The sequence below is a fragment of the Notolepis coatsorum genome (genome assembly GCF_963971535.1).
Source record: "Notolepis coatsorum genome assembly, chromosome: 4".
Taxonomy (NCBI): Eukaryota; Metazoa; Chordata; class Actinopteri; order Aulopiformes; family Paralepididae; genus Notolepis; species Notolepis coatsorum.
Window position 1 is genome coordinate 3,964,014 of NC_140168.1, and position 26,785 is coordinate 3,990,798.

The 26,785-nt window shown below is 44.7% G+C and overlaps 2 protein-coding genes across 2 annotated transcripts in view; one reads left to right on the forward strand and one right to left on the reverse strand.

Moving 5' to 3' along the window:
• LOC311227597 (solute carrier family 35 member C2-like) overlaps nt 1-23,878 on the reverse strand; it is a gene marked incomplete at its 3' end in the record, with an annotated part of 64,082 nt that extends 40,204 nt beyond the window's left edge. Inside the window, exons 1-5 of the mRNA XM_084313317.1 lie at nt 23,724-23,878; nt 23,038-23,230; nt 21,522-21,672; nt 2,511-2,574; nt 520-592 (exon numbers count right to left, since the gene is read on the reverse strand). Of these exons, the coding sequence (XP_084169443.1) occupies nt 520-592; nt 2,511-2,574; nt 21,522-21,672; nt 23,038-23,148 (399 nt within the window). The 5' untranslated portion in view covers nt 23,149-23,230; nt 23,724-23,878. The remainder of the gene's footprint in view (nt 1-519; nt 593-2,510; nt 2,575-21,521; nt 21,673-23,037; nt 23,231-23,723) is intronic.
• Nucleotides 23,879-24,669: 791 nt separating this feature from the next.
• On the forward strand, nt 24,670-26,757 carry taf13 (TATA-box binding protein associated factor 13). Its single transcript, XM_084312807.1, has 2 exons — nt 24,670-24,775; nt 25,218-26,757. Exon 2 carries the CDS (start codon nt 25,219-25,221, stop codon nt 25,591-25,593), a length of 375 nt encoding a protein of 124 aa, XP_084168933.1. The 5' UTR covers nt 24,670-24,775; nt 25,218; the 3' UTR covers nt 25,594-26,757.
• The last annotated feature ends 28 nt before the right edge of the window (nt 26,758-26,785 follow it).

Genomic DNA, 26,785 nt, shown 5'->3' on the forward strand with positions numbered 1-26,785 from the left:
ATTATTTTATTCTATTTTACTAACAATTTTATTGCACTGCACTATTTTACTTTGTATCAGTGAATCATAGATGCCTGGCCATAAGAGCATTCGGAGCATCTCTGCTCTCCCACTATTGAACTTGGGGGAGCAAAGGTATGCTCTTGCTCCACCACTTTTTGATCATATGAAAAATATAATATATCCCCCCCCAATATATAAATCTAACCATAACTACGTTATGGTTAACTGAGTTTTATAGTGAAAAGAGCAGCTTTATTGGTCAAGATTGAAGGCTCTATATTGCAGGAAATTGCACGTACAGGTTCATTAAATTCAAAAAATATCTGCCGTGGGGGGGGTCGTGCCTGACCCCCTCCAAACCACCCCTTGCCTGCCCAAAAAAAAAAAAACACGGGCACCTATCTGGGCTAAGCCCCGGATCTCCTACAATCCTAAATCCGCCCCTGTCCGCCACGCTAATCCCACATGTGTGATGGTAGATGTGAGACGACAGAAGGAGCAGGAGGAAGAACTCACCGGCTCCTCTAGTTTGAAGACCAGAGAGAAGAAGAGGATGAACAGCACCGCCGAGGACTTGGTCATGGTGTACCTAGAGGAACATGAATATCATATATAAGATATCATAATATTAGGGATGTCTTATGGCATTAAAATGTAATATCGGAAATTATCGGTATTGGTAAACATATTCTTTTAAAAAAAATTTACATTTATTTAACCTTTATTTACCCAGGCAAGCAAGTAAGAACAAATTCTTATTTTACTTATTGTCAAAAGTATGCATAATGTGTTAATTCCACGATGAGAGATATGTAATTAATTAATTAATAACCTGAATTTATTCAGTTTTTGGGGGGGGGGGGGAATTTGGGGAAAACCTGCATATATCGGTATCGGAAATTAAGAGTTGGACAATATCGGATATCGGTAAAAAAGCCAACATCGAACATCCCTCCATAATATCATATACACTTGGTCATGGTGGACCTAGAGAAACATGAATATCATATATAAGATATCATAATATCATATACACTTGGTCATGGTGGACCTAGAGAAACATGAATATCATATATAAGATATCATAATATCATATACACTTGGTCATGGTGGACCTAGAGAAACATGAATATCATATATAAGATATCATAATATCATATACACTTGGTCATGGTGGACCTAGAGAAACATGAATATCATATATAAGATATCATAATATCATATACAGACTCGGTCATGGTGGACCTAGAGAAACATGAATATCATATATAACGGTGGTGGTGGGGCTGATCTCTGACAACGACGAGAAGGCCTATCGGGAGGAGGTTGATGAACTGGCACGCTGGTGTCAGGACAACAGCCTGCTCCTGAACATTGGTAAAACCAAGGAGCTGATCGTGGATTTTTAGGAGAATACAGCAGGGGACACACACACCACTGTGGATAAACGGGGCTACCGTGGACAGGGTGAGCAGTTTTAAGTACCTGGGGGTCCACATCACAGAGGACCTGACATGGACAACACACACAGATTCTGTGGTGAAAAAGGCGAAGCAGCGCCTCTATCACCTGAGACAGCTAAGGAAGTTCAGAGTATCGGGGAAGATACTCCAGTCCTTCTACTCAGGAGCTGTAGAGAGCATTCTGACTGGAAACATCACTGCCTGGTTTGGAAACAGCACGGCACAGGACAAGAAGGCCCTCCAGAGAGTGGTGCGCTCAGCAGAGCGTACTACGGGTATTGCACTACCACCCCTGCAGGTCTTATATAACAGGAGGTGCAAATCCAGAGCCTGCAGAATTATGAAAGACCCTCACCACCCCAACAACAGCCTGTTCAAGCTGCTGCGGTCAGGCAAGCGCCTGCGGTCACACGCTGCAAGAACAGTTTCTCAGGAACCTAGCATGTCCTTTTTTCCCATGCATATCTTGTGTTTTATCTATTTTATTTTTTCTATGCCTATTTTATTATTGTATTTTGCACAATCGATGCGGGCATGACCACCCGCATTTCACTGTATGCCCTGGTATGTATGTGACAAATAAACCTCTTGATTCTATAAGATATCATAATATCATAATAGACTTGGTCATGGTGGACCTAGAGAAACACAGACACTTTGAATATCATATAGACTACTACAAAATAAAAACTCAGTTATGTTCGTTTTTTAATGATCCCTCATGCTAAGAAGTGTGCCTTCTTTATTGACATTAGTCACTATAGCAAACACAAGCCTGACTGTCTAATTTTCTCATAACCATCCGTTGGATCTAAAAGAGCAGATTTTTTTTTAACACAATAAACCATTACGGATGAAACAGAACCATGACAATTGTATTTACAATGTAAAGATGTCATTATATCACAATGTCATTTGTACTGGAAAACCCTATATTGTCAAATACCAACCATGAAAACGATATATTGTGATATGATATTGTGTTTTGGCCATATGGCCCAGCAGCCTGTAGAAACAGGTACACGGTCTCTCACACATACTTACAGGCTGATGGTGATGAACAGGAAGCTCCAGTTGGAGAGGGCGATGTCCAGCACCGTGGCCAGAGCTGAGAGAGAGAAGAAGAGACTCTTAATGACATCATCATGACAACATCACCGTGGCCAGAGCTGAGAGAAGAAGAAGAGACTCTTAATGACATCATCATGACAACATCACCGTGGCCAGAGCTGAGAGAGAGAAGAAGAGACTCTTAATGACATCATCATGACAACATCACGGTGGCCAGAGCTGAGAGAGAGAAGAAGAGACTCTTAATGACATCATCATGACAACATCACCGTGGCCAGAGCTGAGAGAGAGAAGAAGAGACTCTTAATGACATCATCATGACAACATCACCGTGGCCAGAGCTGAGAGAGAGAAGAAGAGACTCTTAATGACATCATCATGACAACATCACCGTGGCCAGAGCTGAGAGAGAGAAGAAGAGACTCTTAATGACATCATCATGACATCATCACCGTGGCCAGAGCTGAGAGAAGAAGAGACGCTCTTAATGACATCATCATGACATCATCACCGTGGCCAGAGCTGAGAGAAGAAGAAACTCTTAATGACATCATCATGACAACATCACCGTGGCCAGAGCTGAGAGAAGAAGAGACGCTCTTAATGACATCATCATGACAACATCACCGTGGCCAGAGCTGAGAGAAGAAGAGACGCTCTTAATGACATCATCATGACAACATCACCATGGCCAGAGCTGAGAGAGAGAAGAAGAGACTCTTAATGACATCATCATGACAACATCACGGTGGCCAGAGCTGAGAGAGAGAAGAAGAAGACTCTTAATGACATCATCATGACATCATCACCGTGGCCAGAGCTGAGAGAGAGAAGAAGAGACTCTTAATGACATCATCATGACAACATCACCGTGGCCAGAGCTGAGAGAGAGAAGAAGAAGACTCTTAATGACATCATCATGACATCATCACCGTGGCCAGAGCTGAGAGAGAGAAGAAGAGACTCTTAATGACATCATCATGACATCATCACCGTGGCCAGAGCTGAGAGAGAGAAGAAGAGACTCTTAATGACATCATCATGACAACATCACCGTGGCCAGAGCTGAGAGAGAGAAGAAGAGACTCTTAATGACATCATCATGACAACATCACCGTGGCCAGAGCTGAGAGAGAGAAGAAGAGACTCTTAATGACATCATCATGACAACATCACCGTGGCCAGAGCTGAGAGAGAGAAGAAGAAGAAGACTCTTAATGACATCATCATGACAACATCACCGTGGCCAGAGCTGAGAGAGAGAAGAAGAGACGCTCTTAATGACATCATCATGACAACATCACCGTGGCCAGAGCTGAGAGAAGAAGAGACGCTCTTAATGACATCATCATGACAACATCACCGTGGCCAGAGCTGAGAGAGAGAAGAAGAGACTCTTAATGACATCATCATGACAACATCACCGTGGCCAGAGCTGAGAGAGAGAAGAAGAGACTCTTAATGACATCATCATGACAACATCACGGTGGCCAGAGCTGAGAGAGAGAGAGGAGACTCTTAACACTTTGAGCGCCACTCACGGCTAATCTCGGGTTTACGATTGTGACGTTGAAAGCCACGTCGCGGCTTTTCTCGGGATTTTTTTTGAATTTTTTTTATTAGCAATCTGAAATCATATTGCATCACGCGAGCCTACCGTTAGAGATCCAGGGGCCGCCGGCGATCAGATGTGAAAAAAGCGCCCCCTATCGTCTCCCAGATGGTAAATCACCCTTTTGGAATGGACTCAATGAAAATGGATGGGGGGAAAAAATATTCCAGTCCACATTTTCCAGTCCACTGATGCAGCCGGAGTTACCAGAGTTCATTCTGGGGCCTCTGAGCCGCGGCGATCATGGGTTATACTGTACACACGTTGGATCAATATACTTAACGATTTTTTTCGAATGGTGATCAGGAATTGGAATATACCATTTGGATACCATCTGATGTCAGGTAAGGAATCTATGTTATCAGTGTTAGGATAATCAGACTCGTTTTCGAGGAGATATAAGCGTTTCCACTATATGTGATATGGCTGTTTCACTGTAAAAGCCATGAGGAAATAATAGCAGCGATTATCAGCGCACGGCACGAGCGTGCGCACACATATACTATCGACCATCTAGCGTTTATTTGAAAACGATTCATAAATAGACCGACAAATGATAACGTTCTGGAATATTCCAGTAAAAGGCGATTATCAGGGAATGTGTTGTTTTTTCTTCGAAACCGAGTGGTTTTCAAAATGCTATAAAAAGGAAATGAAGCGATAAAAACACAATCTGCGTTGCCAATGTTGACTGGAAAATGATTCTTTGATAAGCGATGGGCAGATTAGACACATAGCATAATTTAAAACATAGATTAGGCGATATTAACGTTACATGGGCCGTGGACCGTGGCATCAACGGGGTAAAAAGGAAAACACGGCCTGGCACTGAAAGTGTTAATGACATCATCATGACATCATCACCGTGGCCAGAGCTGAGAGAGAGGAGAGACTCTTAACTCATTGACTGCCGGGGATTAGCCATGGCCCTATGGTAGCATTGCCACGCTTTAAAAGATAGGACTGAGTCACCTTGTTTGTAGAGCTATAACTATATTCTATAGTATAGCTATGGATACAATACTATGGCCCATTTGACATCGAGTATCTATCGTTCAATATGTGAAAAAGAAATAGTTTTTTCAGCCATACATTCCCGTTTTATACCGTGGTGAATATGAGTATGGTTTTAGATTGGTCTGGGGTAATTCCCGAAATGCTCAGGAGACTGTTAGGCCTCACTAATAATGTCATTGTAGGGCAGGTACTACTTACTACAACTAGGGTAGGTTAAGAGATGTCAACTGTTCAATCAAATTTAACACGCATATTGTTGAAAGTCCTTTTTTGAGTCTTTGTGTTTGTGTGAGTTGTGTTTGTATGACATGAAACCCAATTGCCATATCCTATACAGCTGATTTAATCTATTAAAGCACTTTTATGATGACCAGTGGGTTCCACAACTCTTCTTTTTGATATAATACCTTTGTGCCTGGAAAAAAAAGTAAAGAAATAACATGTTTTTGAGAGTCCAAAATGTGTACAGCCTCTGACAAGTTCCAGAGGTCAATTCAGAAGTGTTTCCACGTCTGAAAACGAACTTCATGGTATATATAGAAACACTGTAGAACGTTTCATGCTTCTTTCATAAAATGCACAATACCTTCCAATTCCATATTATGAGCTTATCTGCCCCACTATAATGTAGTTAATCACGATGGAACACTTGACAGAGCTCCCAAGATGATGATGATAAATACGGAAGTACGTCAGAGGAACACGTACACAGCCCGGCCCAGGGCAGCGGCCAAATATTTTAGTTGATGAAATATTAAACACTTTTTAATTTATTAAATTAAATTAAAAAATAACCGTCATTTATTTCCATATTATTATGTTTCAAACCTACAGGGAGCCACTGTATAGAGTGGCTATTTTGCGGAAATAGCTTGGACTCAAGCAGCGTCTGACGACGGTTGAATCTGTCTGATGGCCGAATCTGTCTGACGGCGCACTGGAGTAGATAGAGAAACGATATGAAATATAGAAATACTGTAGATTTATTTTCCCCCATGTCTGCTTTTTTGCAGCACCACAAACATGGGAACTCTCTAACTCCCCCCCCCCCCCCCCCTTCCCTCCCCCATCTCTCTGAGTGCCCGTCTCCTAGCGCTGACTAAGGTGATGGATGCCTCGGGGTCTTGGCCAAGATTGCAGTGACTGTTCTACATGCACCACCGAGGCCTTGGATCAGTTACTTACCGTCGTCTGTCCGTGGTCCTGTCAACTGATGTGTCAACGCGGTTTCATTGCTGGGTTAAGTACTTCTATTCTATTCACATAATATGCTTACTTCATATATCTACTCCATTCACATATATGCTTACCACCTGTATCTATTGCTATGTCCGCCCACTACAATCACATGAGCTGTCTAACGCCTGTCCCGTCTCCCTGTCCCCCTGTGAGTTGCTGTCCTGGAGTGCTGACCGGAGTGTCGGACGTCCCGTGATGAAGGCCGGGAGGATGCGACCCCCTCTGCGTGCCCTCCTGTCTCCGGAGGTCTCGTAGTGGTGACCGGAGTGCCGGATGTCCCGCGATGATGTCAGGGAGTTTGCGACCCTCTCTGCGCCGCCCCCCATCTCCCTGTCTCCGGCTGTCCCTGAGCAATGACCGGAGTGTTGAATGTCCCGTGATTAAGACGGGGAGGACGCGACCCTCTTTGCGCCGCCCCTGTGCCTCAAATAGATTCGCTATCAGCTCTATCTTCAATCTTTCAAAATGTTCAGTTGCTATCGCTATCAGCTCCATCTTTAATCTTTCAAAATGTTCAGTTGCTATTGCATGCACTCATCTGTGTTTCACTACACACTTTAGTGCATGCTTACCAACTGTTAGTCTGCAACACTACCATCACCGACATCTAAGAAGGGAGATCCCCCCTTGAATGGCCCTTCTAAGGTTTCTCTCCTCCACACTGCCTGTGGAGCATTTTTCCCTATCGTTAGGTTTTAGTGAGTTTTTCCTTACCTTCGCGTGGGGTATGTCTGGGAGTGCTTGCATTCTTTCATTTATTTGCATTTATTTTAAATTTGTTGGACCTTATGGTGTTCTTGTTCTGTTCTTGACTTGTTATGTTTTCTTCTTGACTTGTTTAAAGAAGACTTGTACAGCCCATGGGGACATTAACGTGTGTTGTCGGGCCTTATAAATAAATTTGATTTGATCTGATTTAGATGCGTTCGTTAGAGAAAACGAATTTCAATAATATAGTTTCAAGTTTCTTTATTAGTTGTCATACAGAAGTACAGAATACTTTTATACAAAATGCTTCTTTCTGTTACGCTCCAGAGACTGTGCTAGACAAAAAAGATAAGTATAAAATAAAATAAGTATAAAATAGAAGTCACGTACGTAGACACAAGTGTTCAATATGTACATATTGTAACAAAGGTAGCAGACAGGGGTAGGTGGAAGGTGCAATATGGTTGTACAAATAATCAAACACACAGTCAAACAGCTTTAGCTCCCCGCTGGACAATGACCAGGGGCATTTATTTAAACAAAACAGAAAATTAAGAAACAAACAAAAATCATACTGGCTCCCAGTGAAGCACCGAATTGTCTTTGCTATAGTCCAGTCTTTAACTAGGCCGGGCCGCTGTACGGCTTACCGGCTGTTTAACTCACGGTTTGGTTGTCTCCCCACAGCTCTCCCACTCTCCATTCCAAGACACCCTCTGATGTTCTTGGTCTGTCCTCTTTGAAAGGCATGCTGATTGCTAATTGAAAGACAGCTGTGTGTGTGTCTGCATGTGTGCAGCTGTCAGTCTTCTTCTCTCCATTGGGGGGAGCCAACAGGCAGAAACATAGCATCCATTGATCACCATTCCCCTCAGCCCCTTACATACCCCCCCCCCCTTCAGTCCCTGCTTGGGAGAGGCAAATAAGGTCCAGAGGGCATCCCTCCGGGACAGGGCGTCTGCGTTCCCGTGTTTGGCTCCCGACCTGTGGATCACAGAGAAGTCAAACTCTTGCAAGGAAAGAAACCATCTACCGACTCGAGCATTAGTCTCCTTCTTTTTGGACATCCAGACTAGGGGTGCATGGTCAGTTACGAGAGAGAAATGTCGGCCCACCAGATAATATCTGAGACGCTCCAGTGCCCACTTGATAGCCAGTCCTTCCTTCTCTACCGTAGCATATCCTTGCTCCCTTTGGTTCAGCTTCCTACTGATGTAGAGTACTGGATGTTCCTCACCTCGTATCTCTTGAGAGAGTACGGCTCCTACTCCCACCTCTGACGCATCCGTTTGCACGATCATCTCCTGCGTGAAATCCGGGGTGACCAGAACGGGCCGTGCACAAAGTGCCTCTCTGAGACCCTGGAACGCCTTCTCTGCCCCTTCCATCCATTCCACCATGAGGGGCTTGGTGGCTTTGGTTAGGTCTGTGAGGGGAGCAGCTATAGAGGAGTAGTTAGGGATGAAACGAGAGTAATAGGAGGTAAGTCCCAGGAATGTCTTTACCTGTCTCTTAGTTGCTGGTCGGGGCCACTCTTCAATAGACTGAACCTTACGCTCCTGTGGTTTCACATTTCCTCGTCCGATGGTGAAACCCAGGTATTCAGCCTCCTCCAAACCAAGCTTGCACTTCTTTGGATTGGCTGTTAAACCTGCTTTGCGGAGAGCCTCCAATACCGCGGCAAGCCTGTCCAAGTGGCTCTCCCAGTCCTCACTGTGGATTACCACATCATCCAGATATGCAGCTGCATACTCACGGTGAGGTCTCAACACTTTGTCCATTAGCCTTTGGAAGGTGGCTGGGGCTACATGCAGGCCAAAGGGCAACACAGTGTATTGGTACAGCCCTGTGGGGGTAGCAAATGCAGTCTTCTCCCTGGAGTCAGCTGCTAGAGGCACCTGCCAATACCCCTTGGTTAGATCCAGGGTGCTGATGTACCGGGCCTCCCCCAGCCGGTCAATCAGCTCGTCAACCCTAGGCATGGGATAGGCATCAAATTTAGATATTTCATTAAGCTTCCGAAAATCATTACAGAACCTTTTTGTGTTGTCTGGCTTAGGGACCAGGACGATCGGGCTAGCCCATTCACTATAGGACTCCTCTATGACGCCCAGTGTCAGCATCTTCTTGACCTCTTCTTCAATGATGACCCTCGTGGCTTCTGGGGTTCTGTAAGGCCGCATTTTCACCTTCCGACCCGGCTCTGTCTGGATGTGGTGTTCCACCAGGGTGGTCTGGCCTGGTACACTGGAGAACACACCTGAGGCTCTCTGCACCAATTCCTTCATCTGCTGCAGCTGCATTTTTGAGAGCCCTGGCCCATACGTCGCCTCGACACCTTCATCCCTTGGTGAGGAGTAAGGGAAGACACAAGGAGAAACACAAGATACCAGCACATCTCTGGCATACCACATCTTAAGCAGGTTGACATGATAGATTTGAATAGGCTTTCGGCGTCCTGGCTGGCGCACTTTGTAGTTAACTGGGCCTACCGTTTCGGCCACCTCATATGGTCCGTGCCAGGAGGCCAGAAACTTGTGGTCAGTGGTGGGTACCAGTACCAACACTTTGTCCCCAGGTTGGAACTCACGTGGCTGTGCACCACTATTATAGACCCGTCTTTGGGCTTCCTGGGCTTGTGACATATGTTCCCTTACCATTGGCCACAGTACCTTCATGCGGTCCCGCATCACCTCCACATGTTCCACCAGGCTGCGATGTGGGCTGGGCTGCTCCTCCCAGGCCTCTCTAGCCACATCAAGTAGGCCCCTTGGTTGCCTTCCATACAGGAGTTCAAATGGTGAGAATCCTGTAGATGCCTGTGGTACTTCTCTAATGGAAAACATGAGGTAAGGCAGCAACTGATCCCAGTCCCTGCCATCCTTATCAACCACTTTCCGGAGCATGGACTTCAGAGTCTTGTTAAATCTTTCGACCAAACCATCCGTTTGTGGGTGGTATACTGAAGTTCTAATTTGTTTTACCTTGAGGAGCCGACACATGTCCTTCATGATCCTAGACATAAAGGGGGTCCCTTGGTCCGTAAGTATCTCTCCGGGTATCCCAACTCTGCTGAACATCTGGAGCAGCTCCCGTGCAATGCCCTTCGTTGTCATGTTCCGGAGAGGAATGGCCTCAGGATACCTGGTGGCATAGTCAAGGACAACAAGGATATATTGGTGTCCCCTTGCAGATTTCACTAGCGGTCCCACTAGGTCCATGGCAATCCTATCAAAGGGCACCTCAATAATCGGCAATGGTATCAGTGGATTTTTGAAGTGGGGTTTTGGTGCCATCTTTTGACATTCTGGGCATGTGCGACAGTAGTCTGTTACCGCTCTTACCACTCCTGGCCAATAGAACCGTCCCCTGATACTGTCTCTGGTCTTCTCGACCCCCAGATGGGCCCCGAGGACATGGCTGTGGGCCAGGTGTAAAACTGTGGACACATACTGTTTGGGCACCACTAGCAAACATCTTTTTTGACGGTCCACCATCTGAGCATAGTAGAGAAGTTGATTTTTTATCAGAAAATGGGGATATGAGAGTTTACTCACCCCGGGAGCCAGTTTCCCTTCTATCTCTTGCACATTGCTCCGAGCATGCAGCAGATTGGGATCCCCCAACTGGGCCGTACCAAACTGTCCTCTCAACCGGGGTAAGGGCTGGGCTCCCTGCTCGGCTTCCCCTGAGCTCACTTCATCTGGAAAGGAAGCAAATGGGTTCTCCAACTCCTCTTCTGAGCTGGGCCCTGTGGAGCTCTGGTCATCGTTCTCCGGAGCAACACACACCAGCTTGGAGGCCTCTCCTCCTGGGGAATACACCTTTGGGGAAGTTAGTACACGTTTGCGTCCTTTTGAGGTTACATTACATCGAGTATATTGAGTTCTCTCGCTCACCTTTTTCCTCCGGTATAGTTTCTCATAGAGGGGGCAGTCTCGGCCAACCAGCACCGGGACGGGGAGACAGGGAACCACTCCCACCTTCAGTTCACAGGTACCCTGAGGTGTGGTGAGCTGAACCTTACCCACAGGATATTCCCTGGTATCCCCATGAACACAGGACACAGGTATCGACTCACCAGGTTCCAGCTGGTCAAGGAGATGGGGTTGGACCAGTGAGACTGAACTACCTGAATCCACCAGTGCTCCTGCATCCTTTCCATTTATTTTTACTGGCACCATGTGGGGAGGGGAGCATTCGGTGGCCAAACAGGAGTCCAGTAGGTGGCAAGGCCTCCCTGAGCCTCCACCAGCCGAGGCCGCAGTAGGCATGGATTCATCCCTTGTGGGGCAGTCCCAGGCGAGGTGTCCCACCTCTCCACACTCAAAGCACCTCCTCATATCCCCAAGCACTGGGAACCGTCTGCGTCTCAGCACCTGGTCTTCTCGCTCTGGTTCTTTTTCCCACACTCGGGCCTTCTCTGGGACTTTCCTGTTTTTCCCAGCCGCTGGTCGCTCAGTCCTTCCTGACTTCAGCAGTTCAATTGTGACCCTACCCACATTCAAAACTGCTCTTAAAGAGCACCTACGGGAGGCTGCAATTCGAAACTGGCCACCGTAAATGCCCAAAACCCCCACCACCTCCTAATAGACAGTCTCCTCCCCACCGCATGTACATATTCCCTCCCCGCCGTATGGATATTTCTCTCCCACCCACCCACCCCCTCCTAATGTACAGTCCCCTCCCCATCATATGTATATACTCTGTCTGTTCTTCATCTCTGCATACATGAGAGCATTCTGCTGCCTTTGTTCTGCCAGGATCTCCCGGTGCATAGTCTTCTGCTCCTCATTGGCCTTCAACAGCTGTATCACCAGGTTCTCCATGCTGTTTTTTTTTTTTTTCCAAAATCAATTCTGTCTACTATTTGTCCATGCAGCTTTTAACAATGTTTGATTATTGTACAAACATATTGCAATGCCCGCATTCTTCACCAATGTAACAAAGGTAGCAGACAGGGGTAGGTGGAAGGTGCAATATGGTTGTACAAATAATCAAACACACAGTCAAACAGCTTTAGCTCCCCGCTGGACAATGGCCAGGGGCATTTATTTAAACAAAACAGAAAATTAAGAAACAAACAAAAATCATACTGGCTCCCAGTGAAGCACCGAATTGTCTTTGCTATAGTCCAGTCTTTAACTAGGCCGGGCCGCTGTCCGGCTTACCGGCTGTTTAACTCACGGTTTGGTTGTCTCCCCACAGCTCTCCCACTCTCCATTCCAAGACACCCTCTGATCTTCTTCTTCTTCTTCTTCTTATTGAGGTTTAACGGCGGCCGACCACTTGTTAGGGTATGTGCCGCCATCTACTGGTATCCTTTACCTCCTACAAAATCCAATTCCCCTCACCTTCATCATGGAGTGCAACTAATGCTGCTACTTCCCAATTGAGCCCCCCTCTGCGAGACACTCCTTGCCCCCTGCTGCCTGACTCTATACTCCTTGGTCACCCGCTGCCCCCTTATTCAATTCCCTAACCACCTCCTCCAATGTCAGACCTTCCATACCCAAATGTTGAACCGCTATCCTAACAATCATTTTCGTTCTATCTGTTCTACCCTCAATCTTTGCCGCAGTATTAATTACCCCTGCCACGAAGCCCACAATACTCAATTTCTCCTCCCACACCCTCTCTCTATCCTCCTGCCCTACCCTTTCTGCCAACTGCCCTTCTACAAACCCCTGCACCCTAACTTGACTTCCTTGTCCTACCCTCCTAGCCGCCTCTGCATACGATAACTTACCCTCCCTTCTAACCAGTGATGCCGGTAACGCGTTACTAAGTAACGCGTTATTGTAATCTGATTACTTTCCCCCGAAAATAGTAATCTAACGCGTTAATCTTTAAAAGCCAGTAATCTGATTGCAGTTACTTGTCCAAGTGGCTGTGCATTACTATTTCGTTACTATCTCATCATAAATTCATAATGCAGGCGGAATGCAGTATTTTATTTCGTTTGACAGTCAAAAATACATTTTGAGCTGTTTTTCTTATTATTATTATGGAGTGACGTGGTGTGGCAGTGAAAGGGTTACACAAGAATGTGTCCCCGCGGCGTGACTGGACTCTCTGTCTGTGAGTGACTCTGCTTTGGCCCAATCACATTCCCCATCCACAGTCTGCGAATCAGAGGCAGAGTAGGGCGGGTCTTCACAGCACGTCATGTGACATATGCGCCAATCGTGTGACAGCAGGGCTCCGTTGTTATGTTCGTCTGATAATTCATTTACAAAACGCTTGTCTAAACGAAGTGAAACCGCAAGAAGACTTTTGCGGTTTCTGTTCAGACTTCCACCCCAAAACGCTCGTTTAAACGTAGCCTCAGTCAAAATACTGTCTACCGCTAAAAACAGCACATCCAATTGCATTGAAAGCATCTGGAATCACAACACTAGCCGACGCTTCGACTATGAATTGAAAATGGGGGACCCTGATGTAAACAAGACAAACGTCTTTCTCTGGTCTGCATCCCCTTAACAATTGTGTGTATTGAGCCGTACTGTATATTGTACCCATTCTGCAATCTGTTAAATAAAGTTTTCATTCATTCATTCATTCAGGTACAGGAGGACTTTCCCTATTGATGAATGAATGAATGAATGAAAACTTTATTTAACAGATTGCAGAATGGGTACAATACAGTACGGCTCAATACATACAATTGTTAAGGGGATGCAGACCTGAGAAAGACGTTTGTCTTGTTTCCATCAGGGTCCCCCATTTTCAATTCATATAGACATTTATGACATACACAACATACATGACATTTATGGCATAGGGACATATAGGTATTTAGTACTGATACATTTGTGACATAGGCGGTATTCAAATATACAGTACTGTTACCCCTAGATCCTGACAGAGTATATACATATGATGGGGAGGGGACTGTACATTAGGAGGGGGTGGGTGGGTGGGAGGGAAATATACATACGGCGGGGAGGGAATATATACATGCGGTGGGGAGGAGACTGTCTATTAGGAGGTGGTGGGGGTTTTGGGCATTTATGGTGGCCAGTTTCGAATTGCAGCCTCCCGTAGGTGCTCTTTAAGGGCGGTTTTGAATGTGGGCAGGGATTCACATTCCTTTACAGCTTTGGGTAGGGCGTTCCACATTGTTGTGGCATAATTGCGAAACGTGTTTAGTCCCTTAATGTATATTTGATGGTGGCAGAGCAAAAGCTCTTATTTGCCAGATTTACAGTTAATTTACATGTTAAAGAGAGACTGATTGTATGTTTATAGAGAGACATTTATAAAAACAATTTAATAGTTACAGTTGATATAATTGAATAGTTCAGCCTGCATTTGTTAGATGTGAATAGATACACTGGTTTTGTACAACCACTGGCTGGCTGCTCTAATGCTGTGAGCATCATAGACTGTTGCTTTACCATACTTGATGGTACAGAAGCTGAAGCACTAGTTTAACAATTTACGTTATGTGCAGAGAAACAAGTTAAAAACAATTTATGCACTTTCAATAAAGCGTTTAAAAAAAACTGTTGGGGGAACGACGACGACTTCGTAACCTAGTTACTTTCAAAGTAACTAAGTTACTCTGATAATCAAGTAATCAGTAAAGTAACTTGGATTACTTTTTAAAGGAGTAATCAGTAATCAGTAATCGGATTACTTTTACAAGTAATCTGTGGCATCACTGCTTCTAACACTCTGAACCACTACCTCCCTCTTCATCACCTCACACCCCCTAAACCATAGGTGTCAAACTCACGGCCCGCGGGCCAAATCCGGCCCGCCACGTCATTTGATGTGGCCCCCCAAGAGCTCAGGTTATTAAAAAAAAAAAAAAAAAAAAAAAAAAATTACATTAATATTGGGTTAAAAAATACCAGTGTTAAAATAATTGTGGGTTAATGCGTTAATAAAGCTTTAACTTTGACAGCCTTAGTTATTACACATTCTTACACATACATGTATGTTGAACATCTGAGGTAACAAAGGAAAAAAGCCAAAAGCACTTACTCCTCAGACATTCTTTGACAATTTTACAGCTCAAAATACAAAAAAGATCCAGGCGGAATAGGTAACAAAGGGTTGAAGAAATATTGTCTGAACTGTCAGATGCAAACTGGCTGTGTGACATAACCGAGCATCTCGCTCAATTGAATAAGAAGCTGTAGGGACGCAAACAAGTCCCACCCAAAACTTGACCAATATAGTTGTGAACTGAGACAACCCTTATTTTGTTATTTTTGAGTACAGTTACAGTTGTGTGTTCATGCAGACACATAATAGCAATTCCATTACGAATTGAAAATGGGGGACCCTGATGTAAACAAGTCGAAAGTCTTTCTCTGGTCTGCATCCCCTTAACAATTGTGTGTATTGAGCTGTACTGTACTGTACCCATTCTGCAATCTGTTAATTAAACTATCTTCCATTAGTTGGATGTATGGTCTCTGCAAGGTTGTGTGCAGCCATTTGTTTTTGTAACATCTGCTACATCTGTCCCACGTGTTCTTTGCAGCTCACAGTTGTTAGTTCTGCCCCTCTTGACTGTGACAAAAAGGTTTTGAACAAACTTAATGTCATAGCTTGTATTTGATGATATTCTTCTTTGTTTTTTTACTTGAATGGTTTGATCATTGATTGGTGGAGTAATATGGGGTTCTGATAAACTAAAATTATTTGTTAAAATAACATAAGCTAACATATATTTTTACATTTATGCAAATTAATATGCAATATGTATAACTTGAATAAGTAATAAATACAGAAACACCATGTTTAACAATATGTAAATGTGTAGCTACATTTATTTTACATTACATTAACATTTATACGGTCTTTGGCCCTTTGAGGGCAACCATAATGCTGATGTGGCCCTCTGTGAAAATGAGTTTGACACCCCTGCCCTAAACGCTACACTATGCTCCCCTCCACAACTACAACACCACAGCTTCACTCCCTCCCCACACTTCCCATAGTCATGCTCCCCGCCACACCTAGCACACCTCTGTCCCTTCCTACATGAAACTGCTATATGACCAAATTCCTGGCACCTGTAACATCTCAGAGGACTCTGAACAAATTCCCTAACCCTATACACCCCACTCCCTACATACACCTCACTTGGAACAACCTCACCTTCAAACTTAATCACAACCGTCTCCGTCACTACCCTATCTGCCCCCCTCTTCATCCTTTCTGCACCATTAACTTTCCCATTACGCACATCTCTCCCTAACTCTTCCACCAGCCGCTCTACGCTAACCTCCACCGAAACCCCAGCTATCACCCCCTTACATCCCCCCTCCCTCTTCTCCCCTACTCTCACCACCTTACTTATACCCACCCCTCCAATGCTCCTCATCTTCCTAGCCCTCTCCACCTGATCCATACTAACACACCCTACGGCCAGATTCCCATCCTCAAACTCTCGCATACTTTACCTCCCCTAATTGCTTACCTATGAGTTTGGGCAACTCGAAGTACCCTAATTTCCGCACTCCCCCCTCCCCCTCAAACCTAACCACTATATGAATCACTTCCGCAACAACATTTCCTCCACCCTCGCCTTCTGACCCACTCGAGCTATCTCCCCTACCCTTCTTCCTCTTTATCCCCTTCCCACTGTCCCTGCTCCTCTTCTCCACCTTACACCACCCTTCTCCCCCGCTCTCACCCCCCTCCATACTCTCACCATCTGACTCCCTTCCCCTGTCACTACCATCCCCGTCCCTACCGACACCTCCCTCGCTCTCACTACCCGCCCCAGCTCCCAACGGCGAAATCAGTTCATCATGGATCAGCAAGGCGGCCACATCAATCTCCTCGTAACCGATAAAGCAGTCTAACTTGACCCGGCACTTTTTACCGTCGATCCAGGAAACAACCCCCGGATACCTCGCGCCTTCCCCCGAAATGTCAGCAAGACAACGGGACCCCACCCTCCACTCCGGTGCCGCCTCCACTTCTCCGCATAACTTTCTGTCATCAACTTCCAAACTCCGCGCCAGCATCCTCTCGTCTATGCTCTCGTCCATCCGCCGACACACTTCCTCCCAATTCTCAGACCCTCCCCCGCCATGCTTCGACTCCGCTTTCTCTCTCCCTCTCTCCCTCCGAGCGACCGGGTCCAACCCTCCTCCGTGCCTTCCTCCTCTCACCGACGCCATTACACTTCCGTCTCTGACCAGCAGCCGACACCCTCTGATGTTCTTGGTCTGTCCTCTTTGAGAGGCATGCTGATTGCTAATTGAAAGACAGCTGTGTGTGTGTCTGCATGTGTGCAGCTGTCAGTCTTCTTCTCTCCATTGGGGGGAGCCAACAGGCAGGAACATAGCATCCATTGATCACCATTCCCCTCAGCCCCTTACAATAATGTACAATGTTCAATGCAAGTAGAAGTAACTGAGTTACCATACAATATACTATACAATATACTAATATACAATATACTATATAGTGCAAAGCAGAAATGGGATGAGGTACAATGTAGGTACAATTTACAGTAAGGTGTACTGAGGTATGGGTTGTAGTGCAAATTCTTTGCCAATAAATATAAAGTGTGTCTAGGTGTTCTAAAGTGTGTAAGTGGGTGCTGCAGTGAGTCGTTTGTTTAAAGTGAGTGTGTGCGTGTGGTTGTGTGTGCTGTGAGTGCATTTGATGGTTGTTGTATAGTGTTATTGTTCGTTGAGCAACCTGATATGCTTATTCTATGTGCACTGCCAGCCAGCCTGAATGCGACGGAGATATACAGTTTCAATTTTGACAGAGAGAAGATAATCTCCCGATTCAGATACACAAACGGTTCCAAAGATATTTAATGTTTGTCGGCATATTTCCACACCGCCAACAAAGTACTGGGTCCGTTGTCTCTTATTCGGATTTTCTGTCATTACATTATTTTACTTTTCAGTTGCTGCCACCAATGAAAATCAGCTCAGAGTATTTCAGAGATATCGCTTGTTGGAGCAATTTTCTTTTTTTTTTATCCACTTTTTCTATATTTTCTCCCATCCCAATTTCATATCATCCAATTCAACCCTCCCGTGTCACGAACGCTGTTTCTTGCCTCCCACAAGCCGGCTGCAATGTGGACTAAGTCATACATAGCACAAGTCCCCTCCGGTACTTGAGGTAACAGCAGTCGCATCTTTTCACCTGCGCAGCTCGATCTCTCAGTGGCGAGGAGTAACGCGCGGGAGGCTCACGCTGCCCCCGACACTTCCTGATTCTACTGCGCAGGCGCACCAACCGACCTGTAGGAGTCGCTGTCCACAACGCCCGATCCCCACCCATCAGTTTCCCACCCTCTAATACTGCCAATTGTATTAGTACGGACGACCAGCCAAACTGAAAACAATGTGGAGAGCTGGATTCGAACATGCGAACCCAGCCTCTCCACATTGGTGGCGAGTGCCTTGCCCACTACACCACCTTGTTGGAGCAATTTATATGCATTTCTGCATTTACGTCTGGACGGAGGTATTAAAAAATGTATTAACTAAAAAAAATACCTGCTGTGTGGACAAGGATTTTTTTTTAACGGTCCATGAAAATATCCGCTTTGAAAAATATCCATATCTGTGTAGTCAGGGCCAACGTGTCAGCTCCATGCTATTCTGATGCCAACAGTGTTATATGGTCAGCCCCTAATTGGCTCCACCACAGCAGATTCAGCCACAGACAAAACAGGCATCAGCTTTATCTCAAGTCACCATGGACTTTAAGCAGCATCTCTTCACCAAGCGCCTGGTCAACCATTCAGTGAGAACGATAAGCGCTCACTATCTCCTACTCCTACTCTTGGACTCTGTCCTCTGAATCTCAATACCTTTGTGTGCATGAGCTCGTCCGTGATAAAAGTCGGAAGCTATGCCTGAAAGCTTGACTTGAATATCAGGCGACTTGCAGGGCTCATGCAATGCATGCTGGAGAAATAGCAGACGTACAGAAGCTCTTGACCTGAGGCCAGGAGAACATCTGCTCTGTTGGGCGTTACTATAGATCTGTTGGGAGGCCCACTTGACTCACCAGTTGACACATTGTGTCTGCAAATGCCCACCAATGAGTAATTAGTTAGTGATTAGGTTAAGAGGATGGGGTAGTCTCCCAGGCAATCACCTCATTGAAGAGGATGGGTACACGTACACCTATGTATATATAATATACCAGTGTTTCCCACAGGATCTTGTGAGACTGTGGTGGGTGAACCTCGGACCCTCTCGGTGGGTCTGGGGGCATGCTCCCACGGGAATACATTTTTTGGTACATTTTAAAGTTAAATGCATCAATCTGGTGCACTTTGAGAGCAAAATAAAGAGGATAGATCTATGATGGACTTTGTGCTCAAGACACAAAATCGACTAGACTAGAGCAGACATTTGAGCCATCAAAGAAATGAAGCAAAAGTGGTTACCTGTGTTGAACTGGTTTCTTTTTTTGAAAATAAAAAAATATACTGGATTACTATTACGACTACTACCACTGCCAATACTACTGATACATCCCTATTGGCAAACTTTATATTTAAAAAAAAATATATATATATATATAATTTATTTTTATAAAAACAATATTTTCGGTTCATTATACAACTGTGGCGGGAGAAATTAGACCGCCACAGTCTAGGTAATTAATGGGAAACACTGATATACCACCAGGATGTTGCTGTCTCGCCCTCCCAAACACCAACCCCCCCCCCCCCCCCCCCGTCGGGTGCTCCGCGCCAAACATGGCAGCGGTAATACGCATACGTCTGTCTCAAAGAGTCCTGCATGTATCAACAAATGCACATGTTGGTGAATTCATGACTGTGTGCCATTATTACTATCAAATGTAATAATTGTGGAATATTACTATAATGAGCTGTATGTGTGTGAACCAAGCATCCTTTGTGAAGCACTTTGGTTGACAAGTGTCATGTTTAAATGTGCTATATAAATACATTTGATTGATTGGATTGATAGATATACACATATATATATATTAGGGCTTTCAAAATTAATGCTTTAATTTGAGATTAATTTAAATTATTTAAAGCATTAAAATAAATTAATCTAGATTAATCTATGGAGTGAAAAATCTTCAATCTTAGCGCCGCGGATATAAGAAAGCGGTCTAGCTGAGTCAATGTTGATGGTTTTGTTGAACATTTGTATTTCACAGGAGAGAAACTGTATTCAAAGAAAGCTATTAAAATAGTCTTTGAATCTAAATATACTTTCTTTGTGCTGATTTTACATTAATTCCATGATTTTACTCAAGTAAATATCTGTTACAAGCTTCGGTCTTAAATAGAAAAATGCTATTTTTAATCTAGATTCATCTAGATTAATTACAGGAAATTGTGAGATTAATTAGTTAATTTTTTTTAATCTATTGACAGCACTAATATATATATATAGCACACCTGGCAGGGTTTCCCCCAGAGCATTACAAGCCTGGCACACCACCAGGCCGAAGCATGGGGGAAATAATAGGCTTGTGCCAGGCTTGTAATGCACGGGGGGAACCCTGCCAGGTGTGCTCCTTTGTGCTCAGTTTAGAGGGTTGTTACTCGTCACAAAAACTGAATGTAAGGCCCTGTGGAATCTGCGTTATTAATTACCTTTTTTCCAATGCTCCATGCCATGATTTCATCCGTGATTCCGTAATCACAGAAATTAGTCTGCCGCCAGTCCGCACTGGGCATCGGGGGCCTACCGTGAGGAGACAACTTGCCACCAAGCCTAACCCTTTTTCTGGGGGAAAGCCCTGACCTGGGTACGCTTCAATAAGGTGATCGCCTGGGAGGCGTCCCAGTCCCCTTCAATGAGGCGATCGCCTGGGAGGCACACCTAATCACTACATCTAATCAGTATTTCATCAGTCATACTGGCTGATTCATTTATTTATTTTTTTTATCCACTTTTTCTTCTCCTGTTTTTTCTGTGTTTTTCTCCCATCCCAATTTAGTCGTTATGCCAATTCCCGCCTCCCCTTCCTGGACGTTGCTCGCATGTGCCCCCCACTGGTCGGTCTAGGGAGCCCTGAAGTCTATCAGATGCTTCCTCCGAGACATAGGAGACAGCCAGCGGCCTCTTTTCACCTGCCAGCGTGGACTCTCATTGGCGAGGTGTAACGTGTGGGAGGCTCACACTACCCTCACCATCTCCCTCCCTCGCTGTGCAGGTGCCCTGACCGACCTGTAGGAGTCGCTGTTTACAATGACCAGAATACCACCCCACCGGCTTCCCTCCCGCTGACTCTGCCAATTGAGCCAGTATGATGGCCGGCCCAAGCCGGAGGCACCGCTGACAGCCGGATTCGATACCAGTGTCTCTCGCGTTGGTGACGACTAGCGCTTAGACCGCTGTGCCACCCAGCCGCCCCCTGGCTGATTCGTTCTGTGATTACCTGTGGGAGCCACCTTGCGGATGTAGATTGATTACCTGTGGGAGCCACCTTGCGGACGTAGACCGCCCAGCCAAGTATGACTCTGGGCTTCCCTGTCCAACACTGCATGGCATGCCGCGTCAGAGTGGACAGACAGAAGATGATGGTGAGGTGCACCAGTGTCATGAAGAGAGGGTAGTGGAAGCCCTGAGAGAGAGAGAGAGAGAGAGACAGAGACAGAGACAGAGACAGAGAGAGAGAGAGAGAGAGAGACACTTACTCAACCTATACTGAGAAAACAACAGGGAGGTGTAGTCTGACGTCACTTTGGAGCGCCCATGAGGTCCACTCGTATAGGGATTTATCATTGGGGAAATGGATTATCGGCTATTGTAACAATTCTGCCTCATGAACATTGGAAAGCTTTCCATTTTTGCAGAAAATTTGTTCCCTTCTATCACTAACATTATTGTTTATGTTTTTTTTTTTTTTTTTTTTTTTTTTAAACCTTTATTTACCCAGGGTAGGTTCGCTGAGCATGAATGCCCGCCGCTGCCGAATATTTTCATGTTGAGCTATAGATTGTGGATGAATACGCACAGAAAAGGTACACCATGCAATGAAATGTTCATGCTTTTATTTGTTTTAAACGAGGCGATTTAGAAATGGGCAATAAGTTGCGTTTTCAAGATGGTGGACCGGCCGGAAACAGCAATGACGTAACCACTATTGATTGATTGATTGAAAACTTTATTAGCAGATTGCAGAATGGGTACAATACCGTACAGCTCAATACACACAATTGTTAAGGGGATGCAGACCAGAGAAAGACTTTCGTCTTGTTTACATCCGGGTCCCCCATTTTCAATTCATCAGGATATATGACATACAGATAGACAGTACTGCTACATCTATACATTTATGACATACCAGATCTACAAATACAGTACTGTTTGTGATACAAAAAGAGTCTAAAGAAGAAAGTATATACATTTGACGAAGAAACTGTACATTGGAGGAGGTTGGGTAGGTGGGGTGGAGGGGTGGGGGGTAACTGTACATTGGAAGTGGTTGGGTGGGTGGGGTGGGTGGGTGGGGGGTAACTGTACATTGGAAGTGGCTGGGTGGGGGGGGTAACTGTACATTGGAAGTGGCTGGGTGGGGGGGGGGGAACTGTACATTGGAAGTGGCTGGGTGGGGGGGGGAACTGTACATTGGAAGTGGTTGGGTGGGGGGGGGGGATTATCCACGAAACCTTACTTGGACCCAAGAAGAGGGTCTCGTGTATTATTGGGTTTAATAGGACATTTACTGTACATTGGAGGGAGGGGGTTGGGTTAGGACATTTACAGGGGCCAGTTTCGAATTGCAGTCTCCCGTAGGTGCTCTTTGAGAGCGGTTTTGAAAGTGGGTAGTGATTCACATTCCTTTACAGCTGTGGGTAGGGCGTTCCACATCGATGTGGCATAATTGCTAAACGTGTTTAGTCCCTTGTTTGAGCCGAATCTGGGTTTAACATGATTTGTGGAGCTCCCTCTGGCAGCTGCTGTTTGACAATCCCAGAGTGCTTACCTGCATCAGCCATTTGTTATAGAAGGTGATGCCTATGGAGAAGATATAGTAGAAGAAAACCAGGCCAATGGTTCGAACCGCCTTGCATAGGGACTGGACCGGAAACGCCATACTGCTGAAGTGAAGAGAGCTACAGTAGAGGGGCCGTCTCCAAACTGGACCTGTGCACCTCTCTAGTACCCATGGCTGAAAACTGGAAAAGAAAAGAAAACATTTGTATCAGATCATTTCATTGCAAAGCTTTATTTCAGCTTGTAATACACTGAGGTTAGTTACCCTCCTTTACAGCGACGACAAGCTTACAAAACAACAATTTCATACATATAAGCACAATAAATAAATAATTTAAATCAATGAAATCAGCCCTAAGACAAGTCGACACACAGTGGTCAGAGATCATACTTAAATGATTGATTGATTGAAAACTTTATTTAACAGATTGCAGAATGGGTACAATACAGTACAGCTCAATACACACAATTGTTAATTAAGGGGATGCAGAGTAGACCAGAGAAAGACTTTCGTCTTCTTTACATCAGGGTCCCCCATTTTCAACGCATCATAACATACAGATAGACAGTACTGCTACATCTATAAATTTATGACATACTAGATCTACAAATACAGTAGTGTTTGTGATACAAGAAGAGCAGCTGCTAGAGTCGACAGAGTTCAGCTCGACTCACCACACAGGGGAGAAGTTTGACAGCCAGGTCCCGTTGTTTTCTCAGCTAACGAACGCGGCTAACGTTAACGTTAGCTTTTCTGGTTTAATGTTATAATAATAGTTCCGTTATTCCCGTTATGTAACGTTAACGATGTCTGCCTATAAATGAACGTCAACCCGCCGAGCCTGGAGCCCATCGGCTGACTGGTCGGAGGTAGAGCCACGTTCATCATTCAACCATCACCACAACCTTAACGCTACTGCTTCTCTGTGTGACGTCACCGAGCTCGCGCGGCACAACGAGGAATTGCACTTCCGCGTTCCATGGAGCTCGTGAGAGGGATATACCACTGCACTTCCGCGTTCCATGGAGCTCGTGAGAGGGAGGGTGGGAGGGAGAACCACTGCACTTCCGCGTTCCATAGAGCTCGTGAGAGGGATATACCACTGCACTTCCGCGTTCCATGGAGCTCGTGACTGAGAGGGAGGGTGGGGGCTCTGGGTGGGGGGGGGAGGAATGAATATTCTCGGAGACACTCTGACGTCACGAGACCGCCGCCATCTTGGTATTGGGGGGAAACAAACGGATTTCTACTGATCACATATTCACATGTATGCGTTGAGCTCCGTTTTTATTACATATTGTATCACATTCTTGTTCATTTCATAACCTTTTTTCATATAATTTGTTTTGAAAATATTGAGGCCAACGTGGCATTTCACTATTTTCGAAAGCTTCGAAGACTTCGAGAATACTCAATTTACTTAATTTAATTATAATAACCGAAGCCAACCCAATATAAATGGTGTCGTTGTGTGAGTCAAATAAGCCCTGACAAGTTTAAGAAATTGTATACAAAGACGTACTTGTTTGTTTGTTTGTTTGTTTCCCAAGAGAAAGGGATGTTTAAAGAAATACGCACACCAGGGGGCAGTATTTCTATTTGCCTTTTTTTTGCGGAGACAAATGATCACAGGACAGACGAAGAAGAAGAAACCCGGAAGTCAACAGAGCGAAGACGAAGACTGGTCACTGGTGGGATTTTCTCTCTGAATTATCTGCGATTTAAGGTGATTTCCTTGTCTGTGAATGGTTTTATAATATAAATATATATATATAAATATAGCATGTTTTTCACTTATACACCGGTAGCTAAGTAGAAGCGTGATTCGTAGCACAATTGATAACACGCGTCTGATAACCAATGTACAGTTTCTACGTCAAATGTACAGTATATACTCTCTTTTTTAGACTCTTTTTGTATCACAAACAGTACTGTATATTTGTAAATCTGGTATGTCATAAATGTATAGATGTAGCAGTACTGTCTTATCTGTATGTCTTGTATGTTAAGATTAATTGAAAATGGGGGACCCTGATGTAAACAAGACGAAAGTCTTTCTCTGGTCTGCATCCCCTTAACAATTGTATGTATTGAGCCGTACTGTATTGTACCCATTCTGCAATCTGTTAATACAATGTTCAATCAATCAATGTGTTTCTTGCTACTAGCATGGCCGAGGAAGAGGACGAGGGTGGCTTCGACGAGGACTTGGACGAGGGGTCCAGTGGGCTGGACGCGGGCCACGGCAAGAGGAAGAGGCTGTTCTCCAAGGAGCTCCGCTGCATGATGTACGGTTTCGGGGACGACCAGAATCCGTACACCGAATCCGTGGATATTCTGGAGGACCTTGTCATCGAGTTTGTGACCGAAATGACCCACAAAGCCATGTCCATCGGGCGCCAGGGTCGTGTACAGGTGGAGGACATAGTGTTTCTCATTCGCAAAGACCCCAGGAAGTTTGCCAGAGTGAAAGACCTCTTGACGATGAACGAGGAGCTGAAGAGGGCTCGCAAGGCTTTCGATGAAGCGAATTATGGTTCCTAAAATGTGTCACGGGTTCTAAAGTGGTTCAGGTCCATGTATTGTGGGGGGACTGCATTCTTTTTTTTTTATCTTCAGATTTTTAGTTTTTGGATAGGCTCATTTCTCTCACACACACACACACTGACATGACTTGAATATTGCTATACACATGGCAGTGTTTGTAATGATTATGGAGTATAACATACTGTTTGGTCTGCATAGTGATAACTTGGTTACAGTACAAGTTCTTACGATCTGATGCCGTTTGGACTTATTGGAATAAATAAAGTAACCTGTCCAAAGGCGTTGTGTTACCATTGTGATCTGAGGAGAATGTCTTAACCCTTTCACTGCCACACGACACTGCCCATTTCACTGTGACAATACAGAAGGTTAGCCCTTTACTATCACACAACCGACGGCGATGCTCCATCATTAGCATCATTAGCTCCGCGGATGGTTAAGGTTTTTTTCCAAAAGGTCTAACTTAAAATAGAGGAGTTCATATTGTGCATTTTCAATTTGGACAGTTCAGTTGATAAATATATATCCCTAAGCTGGAAATGTACATTATTCACAAAGCTGCTCAGAGCTCAAGCTATTGATCTAGATCTCTTGAATAGGGTAAAATAAGCTTTGTGTATATGGCCACAGAGCATTAAGACTTAAATTTGTGATGTCACCAATTTAAACTTTTTGGAGTCGTTTCATTGACAATAATACATTAGTGACCGACTTTGTGGGTTGGTAGAATTTTTGTTTGAACTATTGCCGTACATTCAAAAGAGTTGTATTTATATGTAAGGCTTACAGCACTGAATCAGAATGTATGCAAAATGTACCCATATCCTGGTCAAATCATCATGTGTACTGTCATAGTGGCCTATCATTAGTTGAATTATTCACTGTATAGCAGCTTCAGGATTAATCTTTTAATTATATTACTAGAATCTTATAATAGAATTATGTCCATGTTCACACATTTAAATGGAACTGTACAGTGTTATAGAAATAACATGGATTCTATTTCAGGGTGCATTTTCCCTTTAACTCCTGAATCCTACAACATGCATTTCTAGTCTGAAAGGATATGTTGCATTGCTCAGCTCATACTTTATTATGTCATGGTTCAGAGAGTGTCCCGTTGTCACTTATCATCGCTTGTGTTATTATTAACAAAACGTATTTCCAAAACATCCACTCTGTTGCGTTA